At 39.2% G+C, this 27,353-nt stretch overlaps 2 protein-coding genes across 8 annotated transcripts; one reads left to right on the plus strand and one right to left on the minus strand.

The window, feature by feature from the left end:
- Window positions 1-6,213: 6,213 nt before the first annotated feature.
- On the plus strand, window positions 6,214-11,465 carry LOC131232617 (uncharacterized). Of its 7 annotated transcripts, XR_009164896.1 has the most exons (5): window positions 6,214-6,644; window positions 6,731-6,830; window positions 6,923-9,203; window positions 9,447-9,721; window positions 11,231-11,465. XR_009164896.1 is itself a non-coding variant. In XM_058228979.1 (4 exons), exon 3 carries the CDS (start codon window positions 7,006-7,008, stop codon window positions 9,157-9,159), a length of 2,154 nt encoding a protein of 717 aa, XP_058084962.1. In that variant the 5' UTR covers window positions 6,214-6,644; window positions 6,731-6,830; window positions 6,923-7,005; the 3' UTR covers window positions 9,160-9,203; window positions 11,231-11,465. The 7 variants fall into 7 exon arrangements, 6 of the variants coding, with proteins under 6 accessions (XP_058084962.1, XP_058084961.1, XP_058084957.1 ...); XM_058228979.1 differs by lacking the exon at window positions 9,447-9,721; XM_058228978.1 differs by lacking the exon at window positions 11,231-11,465 and having other exon boundaries at window positions 9,447-9,890.
- A 650-nt stretch (window positions 11,466-12,115) lies between these two features.
- LOC131233203 (uncharacterized protein At2g34160-like) lies at window positions 12,116-17,040 on the minus strand. The gene is made up of 4 exons (XM_058229834.1): window positions 16,893-17,040; window positions 16,461-16,515; window positions 12,917-13,132; window positions 12,116-12,570 (listed from the first exon to the last, which is right to left on the minus strand). Exons 1-3 carry the CDS (start codon window positions 17,010-17,012, stop codon window positions 13,011-13,013), a joined length of 297 nt encoding a protein of 98 aa, XP_058085817.1. The 5' UTR covers window positions 17,013-17,040; the 3' UTR covers window positions 12,116-12,570; window positions 12,917-13,010.
- Window positions 17,041-27,353: the final 10,313 nt, after the last annotated feature.

Here is a 27,353-nt window from a genome sequence, read left to right on the forward strand (position 1 = left end):
AAGGCCTTGATGAAGATGGTAAAGTTATAAATGTTATGTCCCACTTGATGGAAAGTTTAAATCTCTCACACTTGTCATGTTAGCTCACATGCTTGAAGGGTACTCCCATGTGTTGACTTAGCAAATATTTTTCTGTCAAAGGAAGATGTACTATTTTTGCTTGCACCAATGGTTTTATCGGCATGACATGGTGGGATTTAATTGGACTCTTAATTATTATTAGAGACAGACCTTATTCAAGTATACCTACTTTATTGAACAACTTCTAAGCACGCATTGTTTGGATCTCATTGTCCACAGTAGATGCTATCAATCAAATCTTGCCATCATGGTATTAGGACGGGCAGTACAAAATCTATGTCTGCATACGTGGTCCTGCATGCACAACGATGGGATTCCGATTTGATTAGACATCTTGTAAGCTATGGTAAAGAAAAATGACACCTCAATCTCAAAGCATCTTATCATCCAATCAAATCCCACTACCTCTAATGGGACAGGCAGGACAGTACCTAACTGGTGTCCATAGCTACTTTCGTGGGTGTTACCTTGACAGGGACATGGGAGCCATTTTGATGGATGTACTGTATATCCACCTTATCCGTTCCTTTTTATCTCATTTTAGGAAGTTATAAAGAAGATCTGAATCTCAAGTGGACCACCCTATAGAAATTAATAGGGACAATGATGGCCACCATTGAAATCTTCTTGGGGCCCACCGTGATGTTAATTTATTTACCATTTAACCTCTTCATAAGCACAAAAAGACATGGATGAAGGGAAAAATATGAAGATCAGCTTGATTCAAAACTTTTGTAGCCCACAAGAGGTTTTTAATGGTAAATCACCACTATTTCTAATAACGAGGTCCTCCTAAGATTCCAGTCTACTTAATGTTTTGATTTAATCCTAAAATAAGCTATCAAAACATATGGATTATGTGGATATACACAAAATTCATCAAGGTGGCACCAACACGGTGGTTAGGATAACATGTACTAACGTGTTACCTGAGCAACATTTTTTTCTTTGTCCAAATGGAGTTCTAACATGACGAAAGATTCTATTCCAAAAGACCGAGTGAACCGCATGTGTCCTGCCTCCGGGGGCGTAGTCATGGCAGGACCCATCCTTTCCAAACTTAAGTTTTTTTTTTTTTTCTTTTTAGCCCTGAAATCACTTTTCATTTTTAAAGAATGAAAATGCTCATATTTCATAGTTGTCCCTTGTATGGTACGCTCTTGTCTCGAAAAGAGAAATGTTTTTTTAAGGGACGTGTGCCCTACTAAAAAAAGGATTTGACCCATCCCTTTGCCTATTTAATCCATTCATTTTAATTAGACAGTCATAAACTCACAGTAAGTTTTTTCTGTTTTCTATTTTAAGTTCTTTGTGTGACCTACAAATACACTAATATAGTGCGTTAATTCTAAACGGTTTCCTTCGGTGTAATCCATCTGTGATAAGTTTTGCTCCCAAACTTAAACTAATGACATGAAATTAAAATCATTTACATATGGATGGGTCAGATTTACTTCACGACAACCCAATGAGCCTCATATAAGATGTAGATGGCTTCAAAATGTGGAGCCCTTCCGCGAGGGCTATTTGAATGTTTCCTTATTCCTTCATTGGTTTTTTTCCATGAGAGGATAGTAGGGTGTGAAAGGGAAGATGGTGTTTTTTTTAAAAAAATTTCCTTCCTTCTTCCTTCCTTATTTCTTTCTTACTTGATTTTCTTTATAATTATTTTTTTATTTTTTGTTGGGTATTAATGGTGGGAGTTTGTAATTGTTGGATATGAATGGTGGGAGTTTGTAAAATAAAAGAGGGTGTAGTGGTTCTCTTTATAGTTGTTTTTCTTTATAATTATTTTTTTATTTTTTGTTAGGTATTAATGGTGGGAGTTTGTAATTGTTGGGTATGAATGGTGGGAGTTTGTAAAATAGAAGAAGGTGTAGTGATTTTTTTTTTGGTATTAATGATGGGAGTTTGTAAAAAAGAAGAGGGTATAGTGATTCTCTTTATAGTTGTTTTTTTGTTGAGTATAAATGGTGGGAGTTTGTGAAGGAGAAGGGGGTGTGGATAAATGTTATAATAAATGAATTTTATAATGGAAGAACGTTGTAATGTATAAATTTTGTAATAGATAAATTTTGGAATGGGTGAACTGTAGACTGCTGATATTCACTTAGACCGCTGATATTTGTTATGGATTGTTGATATTGATAGTGAATTGTTGATATTTATTATGGATCATTGATATTAACAGTGGGCCACTGATAATCACTATGGACTGCTGATATTAATAGTGGACCCATGATATTAACTGTGGACTACTGATATTTTTATTATATATCACAAATATTCATTTCGGATCGTCTATCCCACGAAAACGGTCATAACTCACCTGTTACATGTCTGATTTGGGTGATTTCATGCTCGTTGAAAATGTAATTTGATACACTTTTAAATGTCTATAAAATCATCTCATTTCAATACCATTTGACTTTCCAAAAGTGGGCCCAAAGTTCATCATTCACTGTGTATCTCAGATATTCAGTGAGTCACCAATCTGACGAAAACGACTATAACTCCCGCATTACATGTTCAATTTAGATGATCTTGTACTCGTTAGAAAGGTAATTTAATGAAAATTTAAATGAATTTATAATCATATTATTTGAACACAATATGATTGTCTAAAAGTTAGCCCAAAGTTCATTATTCACTGTGAGCCATAGTTATTCAGTGTGTGTCACTAATCTACAAAAACGATAATCATACCTTCCTCGTTAAATGTCTGATTTGAGTAATCTTGTACTTGTTAGAAAGATAATTTGATAATTTTAAATAAATTTAGAATTATCTCATTTGGATACCATTTGATTATCCAAAAGTGAGTCCAAAATTTATCATTCAGTATAGATCACGAATAAACTTTGGGCCCACTTTTAGGTAATCAAATGGTGTCTAAATTAGATGATTCTAAAGTCATTTAAAATTTCATCAAGTTATCTTTCCAACGAGTATAAGATCACCTAAATTGGACATATAACAAGAGAGTTGTGGTCGTTTTTTATGGGATCAGTGACCCACATTGAATATCTACAGTCTATAGTGAATGGCGAACTTTGGGCCTACTTTTGGGCAATCCAATGGTGTCTAAACGAGATGATTCTAAGGATATTTGAAACTTATCAAATTAACTTTCCAACCAGAAAAAAATCATCCAAATCAAACATGTAACAAGGGAGTTATGCCTGTTTTTGTCAGATTGGTGACCCATTGTGAATATCAGCGATCCACGGTCCACGTTAAATATAGCGATTCACTCTTAATATCAGCGATCCACAAGAAATATCAATGGTTCACTCTTAATATCATAGGTACACAGTGAATATCGATGGTCTACATTGAATATCGGTGATCCATAATGAAAATATCAAACGATTCATAGTGAATATGGACGATTCACAATAAATATCGATGATCCACCATACAACATTCATTCATTACATCATATTTTCATCTCAACATCCTTTTATTACAACATTTATCAATTCCAATATTCATCACATTCATCCATTAGAAAATTCATACATTACAATATTCTTCTATCACAAAATTTATCTATTACAACATCCTTTCATTATAAAAATTCATCCATTATAGTATTCTTCTACACCATCTTCTCTTTCATAAGTTCCTACTATTAATATCATTAAAAAAAAAAAAACAACTATAAAGGAAACCAACGTAAAAAGAATGGAGGTAAAAAGAAGAATGGAGAAAAACAGAAGAAAGAAGGGAACTAAAAACACCATTCTCTCATTCTATGAAAAAAAAAAAAAAAAAACCAAGGAAGAAAAGAAACGACCAAATGGCCCTAGTGCAAAAGGGCCTCACGTTTTGAACCTATCTACATCTTATGTGGTACCTACCAAGTTGTCGTGAAGTATATTTAATCTATCAACATATAATGAGTTTTAATTTTATGTCATTAGTTCAAGTTTGAGAGAAAAACTCATCAAAGATGAGTTATACTGAAGGAGATAGTTAAAAATTAACTTACAACATTAGTATAGTTGTGTGCTAAAGAGAACTTCAAACAAAAAAAAAAAAAATAGAAAAATCGTATTGTGAGTTCACAAGTGACTGTCCAATTAAAATAAATATATCGTATTGCCGGGGGTAAGCCAAATCCTTATTTTTAGTGGCCCCATGTCTCTTTTTAAAAAGGATAAGAGGTCGTTGAGGGGCAGTTGTGCCTGATGGACATTTTCATCCTAACAAAATAAAAAAATGGTTCAAGGCTTAAAAAACCCTAAGTTTGGCAAGTACAGGCTCCCGTCAACCAAAATCCCTGCATGAAGTCACACCATTTCCAATGCACATTATGCACTTTGGTTGCTAACCCCACCATCATATAGCAGTATATATACATTCCTCTATACAAGCCAAACTGGAAGAGTAGTGAGAGATCAAGGCCATCTATCAGGTAGATCCCACTTTATAGATACTAAGGGAAAAATATTCAAGCCGTCCACTCAGCTGGTGGGCGACAGTGTATAAAAGAAATTTACGGCTAAACCATTTGTTTCATCCACTATTACCTACCAGATGAGTGGATGAGCCTGAAATTTTTTCCCAAGGGAATCTAGTAGGCAAGATCCAGCTAAAGGACGGCTAGGATGTTTACCACACATGCCCTCCTGGCACATGTGCTGGAGTTTTGATTGGCTGGGCCATACACCCTTCCTGTCAATTTTCCACACTGATCCGACAATCACAATCGCTAGGTGTGGGATTTGGTTACAGCAGAGCCCATCAACTACTAATGGCCGTCGAACTACTGTCTATAAATGAAGGTGGGGCCCATCTGTACGTTCTCTCAGAATGGATATGCTGATCATCAGATTATTAATTAACTAACAGAAGAAATCTACAAAAGGAAGAAATGGATATGATATGGTAAATCTACGTAAGATAAATGCTCCAGTGTTCTCAGAGCACCATATGCTGTGGTGCTTCCAGTTGCATTGGGAGCTTAGACCATCCAGTCCATTGATTTAGACTGTTCATTGTGTACAACACACATTTCATGGGCTACTATGCAAATATCAAACTGATCTGAAAAATATTAACTGTTTGATCAACGGCCTTTAATATGGATTGTTCAAACCGTTTATTCATCACATCCATCCCTTTCATCAGTTGGAAAATGGATGGATACAGAAAAAAAAAGGCCAAAACAAAGATGGATTGGATCATCTGATCAGTGAGGTTTTTGCATGGTAATGCATGATATTACTTTGGACTTAATGAACAGTTCAGATCAATAGATCGGACGGTTCAGAAGAACTGATGCAAGTAGGAGTACCATACCTTACAGTGTTCCGAGAGAATTGGGGCATCTCTGATTATTTAAAGGCACATAAAGGAAATTACGAGGTATATGTTAATGCTATTAAGGGTTTACTAATCATACACTCGTGTAAAAGGCAGTTCATGTACACCTCACCATGGGTACCAGATTGGAAGAATATCATGAGATCAAAACCGTCCATAATATGGGCCCCAATATGTATTTTCCCTGACCCTAAAATAAGGTAGATCCTCTTTTCAGCTGAGCCACACGGTTAGATATAGGTAGACGGCTTAGAAAAACTTGTCTAAAGTTCTTTCATCCGTCCATTTCCATTGTAAATCGTGTACTGCCTGAAGATCTAACGGCCTGATTTTTTTGATAAAGCAGAGAAACGGTGTATCCACATTGTGGACGGCTTAGATCTAATCTTGCACGGCACACTTGGTGAACCAAAAATTAGATGCCTCCTTTTTCACGCGTGTGAGCTTAGCAAGTCTCTTGTAAAAACACGACTTTTTATGATTCGCACGAGCAATAGTATAGAGTGGGCCCCACATTGCCATAGGCCATGTCCGGATCTTTTCCCTGTCAGATAAATCTTATCCATCCAATTCGCAACACGTACTTCTCGAGCCAATGGTCCAGATTCAACGATGGCCGATAAAATTATCAAGAATATATATGAACTAAAACATGAACCGTCCAGATGACTCTAAAGTGGGCCCCACCTGCCAAACTCAAGCAAGGCCATTTTCGTGAATAAAATAAATATGAATGAGATGGGGATGAAATCGTATTAAATAATTAAATAATGACGTAAATACCCCTCTTTTTTCACTCGGCCGAACCTCATCCCCCACTCCTCGTTGTGAGAGAGAGAAAGAGAGAGAAACCCCCTTCTGCCCTTTTGCCCCTGCAAATCTCTCTTCCGATCCTTTTTCCCATTCACCCTCCCATCTTTTCCTGAAATCCCTTCCATATCCCTCTCCCATCTCTCCCTCCAAAAACCCTCCGCAAAACCCCAGCTTCTTTCCTCCCTTCGATTTGAACCCTAAACCCAGATCAGATCCCTTTCCAGCCTTTGGATCTCTCACCCCCCAGCTTCGAATCTCCGTTCCAGAATCTGTTTCTGTCGAGAGATCGAAGCTTCTAGAGCTTCCATTGCTCCTCTACAATGGGGCTGATTTCCATTCTCGAGAATTTGGGTTTTTCTGCAAGATTATTGCCTTCATCGCCGATTTCTTCCTGATGTATTTTTCTAGATCGAATTTCGGTAATTCTGTTTCTGGGTTTCTTCAATTTTCGTAATTTTCGTCCTTTTCTCATATTTTTCTTTTCTGGGTGCTGATTTTTCTGCAGTATTCTTCGTTTGGTCTTAGCAGGATTGATTGAATTCCATGTATCGGTTGGAGAATTCGAGCGAAATCCGGCGGACAGCTGCGGAAGACGAATCATTCGGGTATTTCTTTTATTTTCTTTTCTTTTTAATTTCAATTCTGGTGGAAAGAAATGGTTTTTCTGATTGCAGTAGATGTATTGGGTTGGATACAGGTAGAGAAGGAGGCGATTTTACGGCTTTTTATTTGGTTTGAGAATTTTGCTGTATTTGAATTTTTGGTGGTTTGGTTTTGTTGATGGCTAATCACGACTTGGTTCTTGGGAACCATGATTTAGCACTTGGGCGTAATCGTAATTTGGTTCTTGGATCAACCCGTGATCATGATCTCCGTATCAGACATGCCCATGACCGTGACAGATCTCTTGGACAGACCCATGATCACAACCACAACCACAACCACAACCATGGCAGTTCGGACCCCACTCATGATCATGAATTGGGTCTTGCCGGGCAGTCCCACGAGCTAGATATGGCTGAAAACCATGAATTGAGCATTTCGGAGAATCACGAGTTGGGTGTTGATCAGAGTCTAGAGCTGACTGTCGATCAGAACCAGGATCTGGCCATCCAATCTTCTCAGGAAGTCACTGTGGCTCACTCCCAACTGGTCGTCACTCCTGTCCTTCAGAGCCGTGCAGTTGTCCCGCAACCTAACAATGAGCTAACAGTTGGGCAGGAGTTTCCGGACGTCATAAGCTGTAGACGTGCATTGAGAAATGCAGCCATCGCTCTTCACTTTGAGATACAGACGGTGAAGTCCGACAAGACCCGTTTCACTGCCAAGTGTGCGAGCGAGGGATGCCCGTGGCGGATACACGCCGCAAAGCTTCCAGGTGTCCCGACCTTCACGATCAGGACCATCCATGAGGCGCATACATGTGGAGGGATCACCCATCTTGGCCATCAGCAAGCATCGGTCCAATGGGTTGCCAGCTCCGTCGAGGAACGGTTGCGCGAGAACCCAAATTGCAAGCCAAAGGAGATTTTGGAAGAGATCCATCGGGTCCACGGTATCACCTTATCATACAAGCAAGCATGGCGAGGAAAGGAGCGGATCATGGCAACTGTTCGCGGGTCATTTGAAGAAGGGTATCGTCTTCTTCCACAATACTGTGACCAGATTAAACGGACAAACCCGGGAAGCATTGCATCAGTCTACGGGAACCCGGTGGATAACTGCTTCCAACGCCTTTTTGTCTCGTTTCACGCATCAATCTTTGGCTTTGTGAATGCCTGCCGGCCACTTCTTGGGCTTGATCGGACACTTCTCAAAAGCAAGTATCTTGGGACCTTGCTTTTTGCCACCGGTTTTGATGGAGATGGAGCTCTGTTTCCTTTGGCATTTGGGGTTGTTGATGAGGAAAACGACGATAACTGGATGTGGTTTTTATCTGAACTACATAACCTGCTCGAGGTCAATACAGAGAACATGCCGAGGCTCACAATATTATCTGATAGGCAGAAAGGCATTGTAGAAGGAGTGGAATGTAATTTCCCAACCGCATTTCACGGGTTCTGCATGCGCCATCTTAGTGATAGCTTCCGCAAAGAGTTCAATAATACGATGCTCGTTAACCTCCTCTGGGAAGCTGCCCATGCCTTGACAGTCATTGAGTTCGAAGCCAAGATACTAGAGATTGAAGAAATTTCGCGAGATGCTGCTTATTGGATCCGGCGCATTCCGCCCCGTCTCTGGGCAACAGCATATTTTGAGGGAACACGGTTTGGGCATCTGACCGCGAATATAGTTGAATCATTGAATAGTTGGATACTGGAGGCATCTGGACTACCGATAATTCAGATGATGGAGTGTATCCGTCGCCAGCTAATGACATGGTTCAATGAACGGCGAGAAACGAGCATGCAGTGGACAACGATACTCGTGCCATCAGCTGAAAGGCGAGTGTCGGAAGCCCTTGAATGTGCACGCAGCTTTCAGGTGCTTCGCGCAAATGAAGCGGAGTTTGAAGTTATCTCTCATGAAGGAACAAATATTGTTGATATCCGAAACCGTTGTTGTCTATGTCGTGGGTGGCAGCTCTACGGCTTGCCTTGTGCACATGCCGTTGCAGCACTCCTCTCGTGCCGGCAAAATGTCCATCGGTTCACTGAGAGTTGTTTCACCCTTGCGACGTATCGCAAGACCTACTCACAGACTATACATCCGGTCCCAGATAAAAGCCTTTGGAAGGAGTTGACTGAGGGAACACAAAACGGAGGCAATGGTGTTGATATTGTCATAAATCCACCCAAGTCTCTTCGACCGCCAGGACGGCCAAGAAAGAAGCGGGTTCGTGCAGAGGACCGTGGCCGGATAAAGCGAGTAGTACATTGTAGCCGTTGTAACCAGACGGGGCATTTTAGAACAACATGTGCAGCACCTATATAAGTCTTCTCTGTTGAGTCAACAGTGCACTCTTCATTGGCAAATTGGTATGTTAGTGTTCTTGTGAAAATGTAGGTTTATGTAACATACCAGGACCTCGTTTTAATTAGTTTAATGAAAATTAAGGCTAATTGCCTTTTTTTCCTGTTATTCAAGGGCATGTCTATCATCTTTCCAAAAAAAAAAAGGGCACGTCTATGTTTATTTTCTGCTCTCTTGGATCGAGTTTCATTTTAATAATGCCATGATCTCATAATTTCAATTTGTTTATGGATTTTAATTGACATCAGGTGATGGCAGAATGACTGGCCAATCTTAAAGAATCATTGGGCCTTTAGCCTCAGCAAATCTATCCTTTGCAGTGGCGCAGGATTTCCTGAATGTGAGGCCCATGGTCCGTGATCCAGACTATTGATCTGATGGCCGCTACCATGGATTGAACCCTCGAAAATCTTCCAGATTGGAAGATCCTAATCTCATCTGATCAATGGTCTGATCCACCGAATTATGGGCATCCTACATATAAAAAGTCTCTTGACCCCACAAAATATGCTTTTGCTCAGAGGTTCATACTCTTTTCATGTACTGATTTGGTTTTGTTTTTCCAATTTCACTTGAATGGTTGCAGTCGTGAGATTGTGGATTCATCATTCACATTACTTAATATTTCATATTTTTTAACTGTTTCTTGTAAATGGAAAAACAATGATGCTCTGCAAGAATGTAACCAGCCATACACATGAAAACTGTTAGCATACATGCGGGATGTGGCTTAGATGTCCATCGATGCAATGTCCAGTTGGTGGGCTCCACTTCGGATGGGGCACATCTCAAAAGATCAGATTGATTGGACAATTCTAGTCCTCTGATGTCCTCTGATGGACATTTGGTCGTTGAATTCAGACTATTCCTTTCTTGCTTCTTTTTCTTTTTTTTTTTACTGTTCTATTTGAACCATCCATTTTATGGGCACCGATGGGATGCTTTGGACTCAGTATCATCTGTTGTCAGTGGTTTTTCAGTTATGACAGATCCAAAATGGTCCCAACAAGAACGTATCAAATAAATCCTCAACAATGATAAACTGTATGAATCTTGCAGTCCTTTGAAGAGTTATACAATGCTTGAGGCAAAAGGTTGTACAGTGCTGTTTGGATTTTCTGTTTGTACAAACAGGGCTCATGTGCTCACTTATCCAAGCCACTGGTGATGGGCCTCACCACGGATGATCTATGCACCAAAAATCCCCTAGATTGGACAATCTTAGCTGTACACTATTCAGTCCTCTTCTTGGTTGAATGTTAACTATTGCTGTATTTCGTTCTTTCTTTTCCTTTTTCTTTTTTATTGGAATCCAAGGAAAACTTTATTTAAAAACTGAGGGGAATGTTGCTGCATTTTCTTACTTAATCATCTATTTGTTGGCCACCTTTTGAATGTGGAGGTTTCTTCTAATGTGGGGATTTTTTGGTCCATGAACCACACACAAACACAAGGGAACCCGGTATATCAACTGTTTGTATCAGTGAGCCGTGGGCCCCACTTCCCCTATTTGTACAAAATGAAAACCCAATTGGTCCTGTAAAACCTATTAGCATGAGCATTATATGATTCCTCCCTTGCTTGCTGTACCCTGCATACTAATGAAGTTTCTATCTTGAGATATGTTCTGATGTTCGTTGGGCACACACAATCTTCTTGGTGAGGTGGTCCTTGGAAACTTTGCATACTCTCTTCTAATTACGGCTGATCGATGAGAGCTGAATTGGGCTCTGTTTTGAGGTTTTTTCTTGGGCATCCTACGCTGGTATATATGATACCTTAGAGAGAGGATGGTATGTGCATTTTATCATTTTCTAATACATCATCATCATCATATCGTTTTTTCATTGGAACGCTCTCTAACTTTCAGAGTTTTTTTTTTTTTTTTTTGGGTTAGCTTGTTAGTACACACACTCCATATTAGCCACCCCCACTAGGGATCGATACCAAGACCTCAAGTGTTGAAACGAGGTATCTCCACTCAGTCTGCCAATTGAGCTATGTTCATTTTCTTTTATATACCTGTGGACAGCTGATATTGGACTGGCCTGACTTTTGGGAGCAAATGGTGTGGACTTCACACACGCTGACACTTTAGACATATGCTGTGAATTGCTTTGATCTCTTGCAAATTTCCCCAGCACTTCATATAATGGAATTTTTACTACTACATGTTTGTTATTCTTGAACAGATTCTTTCAGGTGTCTGGTAATCCTCAACACGGTTTTCTGTAATCTTATTCTGACTATAGCATCTGTTTTTTCTCCTCTTTCTTTTTCCTGATGAAACTATTCCCGCTGTGTTTGATTGGGGATGGGAAAGAAATGCATGGCTGTGATCTTTATCAGGTTCTATGATTTATGTTATGCTTGGCATTGCAATATACAGGGCTCTTTACTCTTGGGAGCATCCACCTGTCAACCACTGTAATGATCATTCCAGAAATTTTAGGTGGACCATACCACAAACAGTGGTTATTGATCATTAAAAACCTTTGCAGGCCACAGAAGTTTTGGACAAAGGTAATATTTGGTTTTTTCCCTTTAATCCAGATCTTCTGTTTGACAGGCGTCTGATGACCACACATTAAAATAACCTAGAAAAACAAATGGACTGTGGATGTATAATGCATGCATTGAGGTGGGCCCACAGTGTTGGTTCTCATTGTAGCCGAGGCGCTCCATCACCTGGGATGGGGATTTCCTGGGAAAGCCTTTGGCAGGAAGGTCTTGCTATGGCAAGCTAGGTGGGGCCACTGTGATGTTTGTGAGAAATTCACATTGTCCTTATATTTTTCCAGATCAATCATTTTAGGACCTGAGACAAAACGAGGCAGATCCAAAACTATAGTGAGCTGCACGACAGGAAAAGGTGGGTAGGGAAATGCCTACCATTAAAACCTCCCTGGGTCCACTGTGATGTTTATATGCTATCCATACCCTTCATGAGGTCATTTCCACTGGAATGAACTGAAAACACAAAAATATTACCCTCATCCAAAACATCTATGGCCCTACTAATGTTTCAACAGTGGACATTTGAACTGAAAAGAATCTTCATCTTCTGTGGTTGGATAAGCTTCATCTTCAACCTGAATCGTTGGATAGGCCTATTCTGATTTAAAGTAGTCAAAAGAATCTAGCAGCTATTAGACTAACCTTATCATCTTTCCCACCAAAATGAATCTGGTTCCTTCTATTTGTGATCCACTTTTCTCTAACCTGTCTTGAGCAGCAACTGCCATCCTCTGCTATGGAAACAGATGTTTATCATTGTTCTTGTTTATTTGGAGAAGCTTCCTTTGCAGCAGCGGCAGTAGCAGCAATCATCAGATCATCAAAATTTTCACTCTTTGCCAGTAATATCTCAATCTGCAATTGAGAAACACAAAGATCAAAATTTTCAGTCTTCGTCAGCAATCTCTCTATCTGCAATAGAGAAACAATTTATAACTGGAACCATTGGCGTATGAAAAGATCTTTCTACAAATTAAATGAAAGTTTAAATGGACAAAGGTTTACTAATCAAAAGGGATATCATATTATTTTCCAACAAAAGAAAAAGAGGTGAGATGATCAAAAGTAGAAACAGATCACTAACAAAGGTTAAAAAGATTTAAATAAATAAATAAATCTTCTGATGTGAATAAAGGATGTGAATAGTGACCATTTCACAAGCTAAAATCTAAAAGAAAGCATTCACTGTGAGGTCGCACACCTTGGCTTTCTTAATGAGATGGCCCGTGTTTTTGTCTTGCCTGTCCACCATAGATGTAGCAAGCTCTGCTCCATGACAAAATTGCAAGCTTTATTTAGTTCATAAATATAACAGTAGAGAATGCTACGGTTTTGAAGAGAGTGGATTGCTTACTCTTCTGAATAGCAAAACCACTTCTCTTCAGAATCTCAGCAACTGTAATAGCTGTAGCAATAGCTGAAAATAGAATCAACAACCAAGTTAGCCAACATGATGACAATGGACACCTTGCTACTATGGAACCCCAAAACCTGGCCAGATGACTTAAAACCATTTAGTCAGCAAAAGAAGATGATTTTAGATGGAGTACCCATGTCTAAGACATAGTGGTTAGTGGTACTCATAGGATAATGCCATGCTACACCACTCCAAGGTGCCTCTACCCACTTAAAGCATTTAGTCAGCAAAAGAAGACAATTTTAGATGGAGTACCCATGTCTAAGACAGACATAGTGGTTAGTAGACAATCCCATGCTACACCACTCCAAGGTGCCTACCCATTTCACTTAATAATTCAATTAATGACCTACAAAAATCTTGGTTGGTACACCTTCTAAAGATGTTCTGTTTGTTAAATTATCCGACTCTGTTCATGAAAAAAAGAGTCTGTAATCCAGCACTTTCTATGTCTAATGGTTGAAAGCATATATTAGGCAGTGTTTTAAATAGCTACGATATGTGTAGTGTAGTTTACACTATGCAGTGTAGCTTATCCATAATGCTACATAACCTCATGAAAATAGCTTAAGTTGCATGTAGCCATGCTACATGATAATTTGCAAATGCTATATGCAATGTAGCTCATACTACAGGTATTCTTTACTCCAGCATTAAAATTAATTAATGTTTTCAATAATTGATCATATTTTTGTATTTTCAATATATATAAAATAATAATAATAATAATAATAAATAGTAGTTAGTTTTTTCAATGCTTTTAGTAGAAATAATATAAGTAACAATATTAATCAATTTTCATGCACTTTCTTTACCTTGATACTTAATTATTGCCCTTTCCCATTGCTTTAGGTCATCTTTGGTGGCACTAATTATCATAATTTTGTTAAATTTCACTACTAATCAGTCTAATTTAGTGAATCCCATAAAATTGATGCAACCAAGCGCGACCATGATTGGAAATCTCGAAATAGTATGCACCTTGTGCCTCACGCTTCAGAGGAGTGTACACTATGCTACACGCTATTCGCTATTTAAAACACTAATATTAGGTTAATAATTGCGTGCCTGCTTTACCCTTTCTTAAAGTCGGTGATATCGTTCAGCTTCTAAGACCTATGTAAGCTAAGGGCATGTTTAGATATGAGGAAAACCATGGAAACCCATGGAAATAGAATGGTTTTCCATTCATGTAAACTTTTATGTTGTTTGAATAGCAAATTATTGGATTCCACCAAGCAATCATTAACCTTTAAAATAGGTTGGATCCTCAAGCAAAAGAAACGGGGTGACCATTCGGAGAGGAATATGAGATTTCAAATTACCATCCAAACAACACCCCTAAAAGTGGAATCCATGTTTGAGTAAGGTCTCCTACAATCGAAACATGCCCTAAAAGTCTTAAAGAATTGCCAAGACCATAGCCACTTTTATCATGGCAGATGGTCCCTATAGATAACTTGCATCACAAATGCATGTTATTTTCTCAGGTAGAATGCACAGAAGGAGAAATTCACATTCTTTAAAGTAGTTGTTTAAAGAGTAAAATTATGTTAATGATTTTAGCTGCAGAGTTCATAGGATTCCATATGAGATTCACCTGCATTCTGACCCACTCTAGAAATTATGAAAAACTTAACTATTAGCCACCTACAAAGTATGTGCATATATACAGCCATGGAATAGAAGACGCACATAAATGGCTTAGAAATATGGAACTGTCCCACCAAATGGTACATGATTTAATAGAAATAATTACAACTAAACCGCATTTATCAACTATCAGTGGTCAGAATACAATGCATATGCATAACAGCAAGCACACTCTAGAAATTATGAAAAACTTAACTAGTAGCCACCTACAAAGTATGTGCATATATACAGCCATGGAATAGAAGACGCACATAAATGGCTTAAAAATATGGAACTGTCCCACCAAATGGTACATGATTTAATAGAAATAATTACAACTAAACAGCATTTATTAACTATCAGTGGTCAGAATACAATGCATATGCATAACAGCATGCATGAAAGAGCCTTTTCTTCAAAGAAATTTAAACCCAATGTATTCCCTAATATAATTACTCACAAGTCACACCGAGTTTTCACTCTAAGAAGTTATAAAAGGAACGTCTGGACTTGATAGATGAATCGTTTTACATGTAGGGACCACCACCTAAAGCTAATAGGATACAATCTCAGGCTATGAGCTGATGATACCAACATCCAACAACCATATTGTCAAGATGACAATAAGTTAACATAAGAGGAACAATAGGGACTTGAGAAACACATATTTACTAATTTGCAGTAGTCCTTGCAAGTGGACCTGCCTGTTATTCAATGGTCAGAAACATTGATGATGGGCACCCATAGATGGGGGATGCCCCAAAATATCTCAGATTTCAATATCCAAAAACTTCAATCAATGGTGCATAATACAGGAAGTACGACAACTGTCCATCTTCGGAAAAAAAAAATAGCCCGAAGATTAATGGTATCTTCCATTTGAGAGACTTTGGGGCATTCCATCCATGGTGGGTCCATCCTTAATCTACCAAAACCGTTGGCATTGTGTGGGCTGGCCCCTGTGGTACAAGGACAATCACATGGCAGCTGTTTTTTCAATCAGGAAAGGGTTTCCATATCATCTATAATCAAAGAATAAAAGAAGCCCAAATGCAAGTATATCCACCCTCAACAATGATCATTTGTACTCAATAGAAACAACATAAGCATGTTCACTATTATAGCAATATTGATTCAAAACTTTAAAGGTGATGTCGAACCTAAGACGGTGCATCAATTTCATTATCTATTGCCCTGCACTCAAATTGGACTTTTGCACAATGAATGTTATCCAGACAATTCATCATGTGGTCTTGCCAGGGAAGGAAAGGATAGGATCATCTTACCTATCCAATTTTCTAGTTTGTTGCTAACATCGCCAATTTCTTTTCTACTGTCCATCTGTGGTTCACCAATTAGGCATTTAAGATAGCCCCATCAATGAGATTTTCCAATAAGAGGTGAAACCACCCATAAATAGCCTGGACCTGTGGAACATGGACAGTCATCCCCACTCACCAATTTCTGTTGGAGCTTAGTATAGGAACATGAGAAAGATATGAAAAAGAAGGTTTAAAAAAGAAGAAGAAGAAGTACCAAGATAGCATAAATAGCCTCAAGAACAAATAGATAAATAGTTTGCAAAAGACAATTAAAAGATTCAAGAAATACTAATGGCTCTTACAAACATTCAATAACATGAAATTCTTAAAAACAAACTATGAGAAGGATTGTTCCTATCGACTTGAAAACATACCCATGCCCAATGCAGAGAGCTCGATCTCAATCTCGTTATGCTGCTTCATATACCTCTGAAACACAAGAAATGGTAGAATTCATGTGTTTTTGTATAAAAGAATCCCCCAAAAACAAGAGGAAAAAAAAAAAAAACAATAGGTAAGAGAACATTAAACCTAAACAGAACTTCAAAAAATAATAAAATAATAATAATAAACCATGAAATACCAAAACATCGAAGGAAGAAAAGAAAACCATCCCTCATGATTTCAAGGAAAAAGAAAGATCCGACAGTTGGAATTTACTTCCGATGGACAAGTCAAGATTGAAAATGAGTAACTTTAGACCTCAAGGCCAGAACATCTCTGATTTCATGAACTAGAATGAACGATCTATGTCCAGAGACCCTAATTCTAACAGGAACGAGAGAGATTGGGGAGGAGACTATTACCTTGGCAAGAAAAACATAGAAGTGGAGCGGTTTCTTGGCATTGGAGACCTGAATCCGTTTCTTCGTCAGAGACTGCGATTCTGTCACCAGATTGGCCGAAGCTTCTGCAACAGCTTCCATGGAGCAATCTCTCTCTCTCTCTCTCTCTCTCTCTGAAAAGCTATGCTCTGGAAAGAGAAGCAGGGTCTGTAACTGTTACTGGGATGGGTTTGTATTTGGGCGCGGTTTCTTTATATTCTGTCTATTGAGAAGCTGACACGTGTCTCTGTTTGATTGGCTATTGGCCGGGCGGTTCTGAGTCGAGCCAATGGATAGCGAGCCGGAATCAGGCGGTTATGTTCGTTATGGATGGAATGACGGTTTTGCCACTTGTTACTTGGTCGAATGACTGGTTTAAAGACTCGGACGAGTTCCGTCCGACTCGTCCGAGTCGAATCGGACTCGGTCAAACCGGTGCGAATCGTCCGAGTAGGATGACAATGAGCAGCGACGAACGTTTTGAAGGTCTAATTTGAACTAGGTTCGCAATTGGTCCAGCCCAAGAGTGGGGTCCATCCCATAAGTTAAGGAGTTGAGTCGAAGCCCAATCCAGATCCAGCCCAAGTTATGTTATGGGCTTGATCTGGGTTGTGCCCATTCAATCCAGATTTTGAAAGAGAAAAGGCATGCATGGTATTCTTGGGCCTCTTGAGTCTGCATAAGTGGGCCCATGGTTTAGGGGTTAAAAGTTAATAGACCATGGCAAAAAGTCTCCCATGTTTTAATGCTGTTAATTGGAATACACTTGATCCAAATTACAAGGTAAATGGAATAGATAGGATTTGGAACTTTGAAAAATATTGAAATTCAAATTTTGTGTTTGGATGTTTGTAATTGGAATATATCATAATCTAAAATTTATGTTTGGATGCCTATTATTAGTATGCATTAGAATTCTATAATACATTCACATTAACATGAATTAAATCTAGTACATTAATTTTGATACCCCAAATTAGTATAAGTATATAACATTTGGCATAATGACAGCAATAAGCCCATTGAAATATATGCTTTGGTAAAAAATGAGAAAATTTTGAGCCTTGGGTGGGCCAGAAAAGCAGGGTCACTAATTCTGAAATGTTAAAGTAATACATGCTATCTTAGAGATGATGAAATCTATCCACTCTATATTACAAACCCACACATTTATGTAAATAACAATTTGTATAATTAACTAAATGATGAAAATGTGAAACATAAATTCTTTAAAAGGTTCAGTTGCTGGCATTTGTGATTCTCCTTCTTAAAAAGGATTAGCCAACAATGGTCAGATTCTTGATCATTAATGCTAGCATTTGGATCCATTTCTTAACCTTTTGGTAGGATTCCAATTCACACAATTTTATTGCATATATTTATTACCGATTACAACCATTTACCATCATTGAAATAAGCCAATCCAAGTAGAAGGTTTTCTCTAATACCTAGCTTAAGAGTACAAGAAAGCTTGCACACAAAACCCTAAAATAAGTTATAGTGTAAACAAATTGATGCACATATAGTGGACAACACATATGAGGAAGGAAGAGGGAGGACTCTTTCTCTCTCTCTCTCTATATATATAGAGAGAGAGAGAGACATACTGACATGCGCACCTTCTTACATGAGCACCCGTGCGCACCTTTGCACATGTCATGGGCACAAAATTTGAACAGTTCATGTGATGTGGCACCCCATGAAACATTTAGGGCCTAACTTTAGAAACGGATTAGCTACTGACCTCAGTGCTCTATGGGCCCCACCATGATGTGTGTGTTTCATCCATGTTGTCCACCCATTCTTCCAGATCATTTTATGTCATGAACCCCAAAATGAGGTCAATCCAAATCTCAAGTGGACCGCACAGTGTTGATTGAACGTCCACCATTAAAAACTTCTTGGGGGCCACAAAAGTTTTGGATCAAGCTTATATATATTTTTTCCCTTCAACCAAGTCTGTATGACTTAATCAACGGGTTAGATGTCAAATAACCATTAAAGTGGGCCCTATGAGGCTTTTAATGGTGGACATTCAATCACTACTGTTTTCCCATGGTGTGGTCCGCCTGAGATTTAGATCTACCTTATTTTTAGAATCTAAGTCCTAAAATTATCTTTCAAAATGGATGGACGGTGTGGATAAAACACATACATAATGGTGGGGTCCACATAGCACCGACCACTAGCCGCCTGGCTAGTGGTAGCGTCACTAGCCAAAACCGGCAAACTGTGCCTCTAACTTTCAGCTTGATCCAAAATTTTGGAGGCCATAGAAAAGAGAGAGGCAGCTTAGGGGAGGTAACTATTTCCATTTCACATTAATTCCATCTACTACTATCTACCATCAATGAAATTACTCGTTTTGCCCGTGTGCATTTATTTATTACCAATTACAACCATTTACTATCATTGAAATGAGCCCTTCGAAGCCGTATGTTTTCTCCAATATTTATCCCAGCGGAAGAGAACAAGAAAGCTTACACACAAAATCCTAAAACAAGTTATAGTCATAAACAAAGAGACGCATGCATAGTGGACAACACATGAGAAAGGACTCTCTCTCTCTCTCTCTCTCTCTCTCTCTCTCTCTCTCTCTCTCTCTCTCTCTCTCTCTCTCTCTCTCTCTCTCTATATATATATATATATATATATATATATATCATCGAGTTCCCTTTTGTTAAGCTCATGTCATTTTTCGCTCATCTGTGGCATTTGGAAGTGTTGTTGACTTTACATTTAGGTTTTGGCATAACGAAGCTTGCACTGTCTTTTCTCACTTAGGTGCACAGCGTGCCGTTGGTAATGATTCTACTACGGTGCCACAAATTCGCAAGCTGATCCTAAGTAATCGTTGTTGTTCATTGGCAAGCAAGTAGAAGCTTCCTGACAAAGCTTCAAACAAAGAGGTTGGGCTGTTCACTTCATTGATTTGACTTCACTTTACTTCTTCTTCTTTTTTCGTTAGCTTGTTATTACACCCCACTGTTAGTTCACACTTCTGTGTTAGCCACGCCCACTAGGGAATCGATGCCAAGACCTCAGTGTTGACTTCACTTTACTTGAGATTTAAGATACGGGCTGGGCAAGCAGTGAAGGCTCATTTAGTAGACAACGTCGATCGAAGTGGTGGATTTTTTAGGGATGATTTGGCAACCAAGTGAAAAAGGCGAGACCCCCTGAAAAGAAAAGTCTTTCAGAAAGGATACAGTCCTGATCAAATGGGACAGGGCACAAGCGTGCGTGAATGGTGGGCAAGAATGTCCCAAGTTCCGTTGTCCAGACTACATGGGTATCAAACTTTCTTAGTTAGGCATCGCTCTGTGAAGGAGTGGGCGAATAAGCATCCTGCAAAGGCATTCAGGTTGGGGAGGTGGCACCAACCACACTCCTGGCTAGGCGTACTCTCGTCGATCTACCAGCTTCACTCTTAATCGGCTATCAACTACTTGCTTAGGCGAGATCCATTGGAATTGTAACTGCGAATGGAGCATTTAGACAATTCACTTTAAGTACAGGGAAGTCCACTGGGAGGAATTCCTCAGGGCGTATTACCGTTTTTCACCGAGGGGGTGGATCAAAGCGATTGTAGTGAAGAATTGATCTGAAACGAAGCACTTCGTCTATGGGCATTGTAGAAAGGATCAAATATGACCCTAATTGTTCTTCTCGGATTGCTCCAGTAAGATGGATCGAGGGGGTGCTGCTACGCCGCTAGAGGAAATGAAGTCCACTGGGAGGAATTCCTCAGGGCGTATTACCGTTTTTCACCGAGGGGGTGGATCAAAGCGATTGTAGTGAAGAATTGATCTGAAACGCTCTTCCTAACCTCTTATTTCCTTGCTTACAAGTTCTCTTGTTAGGAGGTACTGCCCAAAGAGAGGAAAAGGTGACTTCCGAATTAGGGATAATAAATAAAATAAAAGCTGGATAAAATCGTATAGTTGACTATGACAGCAATCGCGACTATAAACAAACTCGTGACTGTGGCAAGGCAGTACGCTCTACTCTCTTGCGACCCGTTACTGCACCACCTAGAAAGCCAGCTGAAGAAGTCAAGCAAGCATAAATCAGAATAGGGCAGTAAAGGACGTGTGTGTATGTGTGTGCGTGTGTTTGTGTGTGTAGTTATAGTTACAAGTGGACGACCTAAGGTGACCAGTGTAAGAGAATAGCAATCTCAGGAAGGTAATCCGGATCGCACGACCTCTATGAATAGGTCAACGACCCGATCACAAGCGGAGAATTCCATCGCCGCCGAGTTTTTGTTGCTACAACCTATGACCTATTATACAGGTCAATTCAATCCCATCCGAACATTTAACTCTAGAAATCAATATCAGTACGACATCAAACCTTAGACCCAGAGCTCAGCCTTAGCTAGTTGGGCTCGACTATCTACTAGAGTTTTCTCAAAGCCCTACCACTCAACTTTATCATAGGGATCATTTCAGGATCTCTGCCAAGGATATCGAAAGATAGTCGTGATACACACCTACCAAATGAGAGAATTCTCCATCTACGGAACTCACCCCAAGGCTATAAATAGAGTTTTAATCTACAGAGAAATATATGCATAAAAACCCTATTGCAAATAAACCCAAATTCCCTGTGTAACTTTGGCATCAAAGAGTTTCCTGTGTAAGTCAGGGTCTCCATTATTGTTTTACTTGTGTAGGGACTCAAAGGTTTGATTAGGACGACTAGATATTTGCATCAATATATATATATATATATATATATATATATATATATATATATATATATATATATAACAAGTATCTCTCTTTTTGGGAAGCAGATTGAGTAAACTCTGTGGGGCCCATCGTCATTCGTGCATTATATCAACTCCGTCCATCCGTTTTATCATATAATTTTAGGGCTATAAACCACAATTAGTCATATAAAAAGAAGTGGACCACACCACTTGAAACAACATGACTTGAAGTCTACCATTGAAAAGTTCTTGGGAACCCACAAAAGTTTTAGATCAAGATGATATTTGTGTTTTCCCTTTATCCATTTCTGTGTGATCTTATGAATAGTTTGGATGACAAGTAAACATCATTGGGGCATTAGAAAGGTTTCAACGGTGGAAATAAATACTTCCACTGTTTCCTTTGGCATGGATAAAACCACATGAATTCACATTGGGCCCAACAGAGTTTACTGAGTACGATAGACTAACTTACTAAGCAATCCGATTTCCTCTTTTTGTCTTCCTTTGGGATGAAATATTATTTAAGGAAGAATTAGAGTAGGAAAGATACAAATATAGTACTTCACCACTCTACATATTTTAGTATGCTCCACTACATTTAAAATTTGTAAATCTTACTTAATTATGTATCCAAAGCAACTTCATCCCTCCATTGAACATGCTCATCCATCTTCAAACCAAAATCATTCAAATTAAGTGTCGGACTATAAGATGTCAATCATTAGAAGTATCATCAAATATGGTGAAAATATTTTAATGATCAAAACAAAAGATCAACAGCTAAAAACACGGAAATACCGAAACCAATTAAAAAATCACTTGATGGATTATCAAATTCACCAGATTTTAGCCGTAAGAGTATCCATACAAGACCCGTGGATCCTTTGTCACATCGTATGGACTTTAAATATTCCAATTTATAAAGCTAAGAATACTCGCATATGAGCCACTATAATCAAATTCATGAAGTAGGTCGAACCACATTACATCAAGAACATAATCTTTATGTAATCTAGGCATTATGGATTTTCTAATTCAGAAACTTGAATTAATCTTTCAATGCAAGTGTCTACTAAGTCAATATCAGGAGTTTAATATGAACTATCGAACCAGTAAATCTCTTCTCATTGCATACAGACCCTTCGTAGTTTGAAGCATTACCCTCCATGTGAGCTCCATTACCTGAACAATCTGGATCATGGAAAGGCGGACCCACTCATTCGAAATGTTACAGAAAGGATGTGATAGAAAGAGAGAGTTTGATACTTGGATAAAATGTGATGTTGATACGCAGCTATAAGGAATCACACACACATCGTACAGATAAATTAACCCGTCTAAATTGTGGGTCCCAATTTAGATGTCCCATAAACCCGAAAATTGCAATGATTGTTGGACATTCATGGATGGCTAAAAATAGAAAAGCAGTCGATGGTCCACATTTAATCAAAAAAGAAAGTCGCATTAATAGGAGGTTAGGATGGTTAATCAATCTTAATTTTGGATGGTGACCTATCTATAGTGGGCCCACAACTGAATGGTTTAAATCATGCCACGTATATTATTTCTGATTGACAACCCAGAGGGAAGAAATTGACAGCTCTTGTGTCTGTAGAGCGTTGGAATCAATGGACGGCCTATATGCACTAAACGTACATGTGGGCCCACCTATGAGTGGATGGGCCCGTTTATTCAAACAAGTGATCTTCAGTGTGGGGCCCACCTTGTGCAAGGGCTGAAAGTGTTGCTTGTGTAGGATATTAGGTCAGTCGACTCATTATTTGAGTCACCCCATCCAAATCAATGGCTGGCCAATGGCCTGACTCAACATACAGGTGTGGCCCACCTATGATGGGAAGCTTGTATTTTGAGTGGGTAGGGAACAGATGCCTTTGGAGGCACGGAACTTCATGCTTCCATCCGTCGTACTGTGCATGGCGCAATGATCCCAAATGCATGTCATGATCCACCACAAACAATAGTGGCCAGTTGATCGATCATCCCAACCATCTACCAAATAAACATTTTTTCCTGACTGGATTTTAAGGGTTAGGATGTTCCCAACGCTGTGATTTTGGTTGATGGGCCATTCAATATCGGACCCCACTGAATGAACGATTCTGACCACCTCAATGTATGGCACGTGTACAGTAGTGACATGAGTGCATGATACTTCCATGCCTCCTATCATCTCCCACTTTTAATGTTGCCAAGATCGTGAATGTGCCTCACAACCTGTCAACCGTTAGATTCATCGGGAGGGACCAAGCGAGCTGATTAGATGCCTGTTAACGGTCACTAGAGAACATGACGGTTGGTGATCAATCAAGCAAAGTACTCCAATGGCAATAACCAATTCCAATCGCAAACACTTCAAATCTAATGCGTAAAAACTATTATGAGAAAAACAAACTACACAAAGTGACGAAAAAGCAAAACTTGTACGAGAAAGACATAATACCTCATTTGAATAAGCTTCAAGTCTCTCATTTACGAGCCCTTCCAGGGACAAATGGATACAAATGGATACATCGTGTTTCTAATTACACCCTGATATATATATCCTCTAGAAGAATCACAATCGAAATAAGAAACAAATTTTGCATATATACAAATTTGTGCAACTCTACCGAACTATTAAATGGCACCTCAATGGGACTTCGATGTCATTGAATAATTTTCGATTGCATTGAACTAAATATCAAAACATTTTAACCATAAATGATGGATTTTTCAGATTTTTCATATGACACTTCAATGGGATTTCAATAGCATCGACACCCAAACTATCCAACAACCAACATGAGAAAATTTTAATTTTTACAGTGTAATCAAGCTAGACTTCGATGGCATCAAAGTCTGCTCAATGGCAACAGACATATTGAATTACATATTTAAGACATCAATCAACAATACTGACAGTGTATATCAACTAGCAAAAAAATTAGATCCTCTAAGTGTCCACTCTATGTATTTCTTCAGCTACGGATTCTCTACTGTGGGGCCCACTTAATGAGTGGTGCTCCAGATGATATCTAGATTGGATCAAGGACATTCTTATATGGCCGTGAAATCCGGCTCTTATATGGGCAGCTCTATTTATGAGGTGGGCTACACAGCTTATGTCACCGGGCCCAAAATCAGCTCCATCTAATCATCAGTTGGCCCACATGTATCTGAAATGCAGACAAGTGGTTATGTTGGTTTAAACGTCCCTTTTCTTCGGCTTGATTTATGGGCTAACGTGCACTAACTGATGGACCCATCAATGAGATTCCGGAAGCAAATCATGGCACATACGCCAGCATCGTAGGCATCTGCGTGATCCGATCCGTTCATTAGTTAGGGCCCACCGTAGATATGACCTGGCCCACAAGTCAGGTTACCCAATGGCCAAGCTGGCCAGACAAAGATGGAGAAATCAAATCACACCAACGGCCTTATTCAACTTGCACGTGTGGCCTGCCAAAAATTCAAAGCCTGTGGCCCACTTGATTAATGGATCAGCCTAGATTTTCATCCGGGCACCCACCTAATACATGGCCTGGATCTTACACCCATGCACGTGTGCATTCTCACTTCTTCAATCTCTCCTTGTGCGGAACCGCTTTGGCATTTCCTTCTTGTCAAACGCGACGTGTGAACAAGCAAATACCCCCACACGTGTGTTTGCTGATTGGTCCACCCAAACAAGTGGACCACATGATCAAAGAGGCCACGTGGATGGCCCACCTTTCTCCAACAACTCACATCACGTTTTTCATCAGTGATTGAGACGCGAGGGAGACGAATTAATTGGTCGGTCACGGAACGCATATTATTTTAACGCAAAAGTACCTAAAGATGCATGATTTGGTGTACCTACAACAGCTGCACTGTATTCCATCAACATGTCCGGTTTGTAGGCAATCCGAACCGTGCAAAAGGTCGGCCCCACCACGAAAATCACCTCGTATGAAAATCAATGGGACCCACTTATTAGATGGGCCACGATGATTGTCTGGCTCAACAAACCGCACCAAGCATATTGTATGTGAAAGTTCTCGTACAATGCCTGCATTCGATCATTTCTTCTACCTACTCATTCTTCGTACCGACAATGAGGAATGATCCTGGTTTGGACCACAATAGCACAAGCTCACTGTCGGTGAGCCTGATCACGTGTGATAAGCAGGTGGGCCCCACTTGATCCTACCAAATAAAAAATGAGCCGAACGATGCCCACCTCATCTCAAGATTGGACGGTGATAATTGCTCGCACCTATTTTATTTTTTTTTTTTTTTATTTTTTTCTTAAGCTTTAGTAATTACATGGTGGACGTGGGGCCTACCAAAATCAGAATTATTTAGTTGGATCCCATAACCAAATGGACGTGAACCTTCCATAAAGTGGGCCCCATTAATTGTAGATTGGGCAGAGCCCCAGGCTAAGATTGACAAACCTATCTTGACCACAAATCAACAGACACTTGGCTGATTTTGAACCGTTGACTACTTCCCATTTTGACCGTCCACCATGCTACGACCCTAAATTCAGTGTATTATTGGGCTATGATCCATCCATAGTAGGACCCATACTCCCATGGTTTGGACCGTACAATTGTGGGGCATCATATCCTTCCGGGGTATTAATGAGCTACTCTTCTTCAGGGGAATATGTAGATTTGCTGGCCTCCTTTGGTACCTGGATTCAGAATTTCTGAATTGGAAATCTCCTTGATTTGTAAATTGTAATACCTTGAATTCAGAAATCTTGGTTGTCGGCATCCTCTGTTCAAAATCTCCTTTGATTCAAAACTAAACATATTTACATGATTTTGAATTATTCTTAATTGGCATTCATATCTAAGTTATTGCATAAGGATGCTGAGTGGGACCTACCAAGATGTTTGTGAGAAATCTACTCCTTTTAGAGCTCATTCTAAGACACGTGACTAAAAATAATGTGTATCCAAAACTTAAATCGGTCACACAAGAGGAAACCGTGGGATTAGTGTGAATTGTTGAAACATTTTTGTAGCCAATAAATTTTTGTGTCAGGAATTTTATTTTTTATTATTATTATTTTTTTTTTGGTATTTTCACTCCATCCCAATGGTAGTGACTTTTCAAACAGTTTCGATGGCTCATAAACACCAAGGTGGAGTCCATAAAAGTTTCAAAGTAGTAATTTCTTTTCCTAATTTTTCCTCTTCATTTTTTATTGCGTTTTTTAAAATGAGCTCTCAAAACGAATAAATGAGGTGAATTTATCACAAACATCTTAGTGGACCCCACCCAGCATCCTAGCGCGAATTTCCTGCTAAAGGCTTTCTCAGGAAATCCGTGTCCCATTCCAATGGAATCAGCACCGTGGATCACCAAATCATGGACCCCACTTGTGCGGGATTGACCTTATCAGGACAGTACACACGTTTTCTTGCATTTGTACGCTAGCTCCCCGTTTAAATATTCATAGCAGGATTAGAAGATATAACCACCTTGACTTGCGCGACCCCATTTTTTTAATCTTCTAAAAACAATACAAGAAAATGTTTGCTCGAATACAATCGTCTGTGATCCACGCTGTTTGGAATTAATAGTTTTTTGAATCAATGCCCACAAAGCAACGGTCAAGATTATGGTCCATATTCATTAGAAAAAGGAAAATAATAAAAGTGCCCGGGTATTCCAACCATAAAGTTCATTTATTTGAGTTAGGCCAATCTTATAAACGGTTTAGA

Source organism: Magnolia sinica, chromosome 18 (genome assembly GCF_029962835.1).
Source record: "Magnolia sinica isolate HGM2019 chromosome 18, MsV1, whole genome shotgun sequence".
NCBI classification, from domain to species: Eukaryota; Viridiplantae; Streptophyta; class Magnoliopsida; order Magnoliales; family Magnoliaceae; genus Magnolia; species Magnolia sinica.

Bases quoted from the DNA above. Each gene is read 5' to 3' on its own strand.
- LOC131233203 (XM_058229834.1), bottom strand. From the start codon at position 17,012: ATGGAAGCTGTTGCAGAAGCTTCGGCCAATCTGGTGACAGAATCGCAG. The intron at 16,516-16,892 runs GTAATAGTCTCC...CTTGTGTTTCAG, and splicing joins TCTATGTTTTTCTTGCCAAG to AGGTATATGAAGCAGCATAA. The intron at 13,133-16,460 runs GTATGTTTTCAA...TTCTATTTTCAG, and splicing joins GCTCTCTGCATTGGGCATGG to CTATTGCTACAGCTATTACA.
- LOC131232617 (XM_058228979.1), top strand. From the start codon at position 7,006: ATGGCTAATCACGACTTGGTTCTTGGGAACCATGATTTAGCACTTGGG.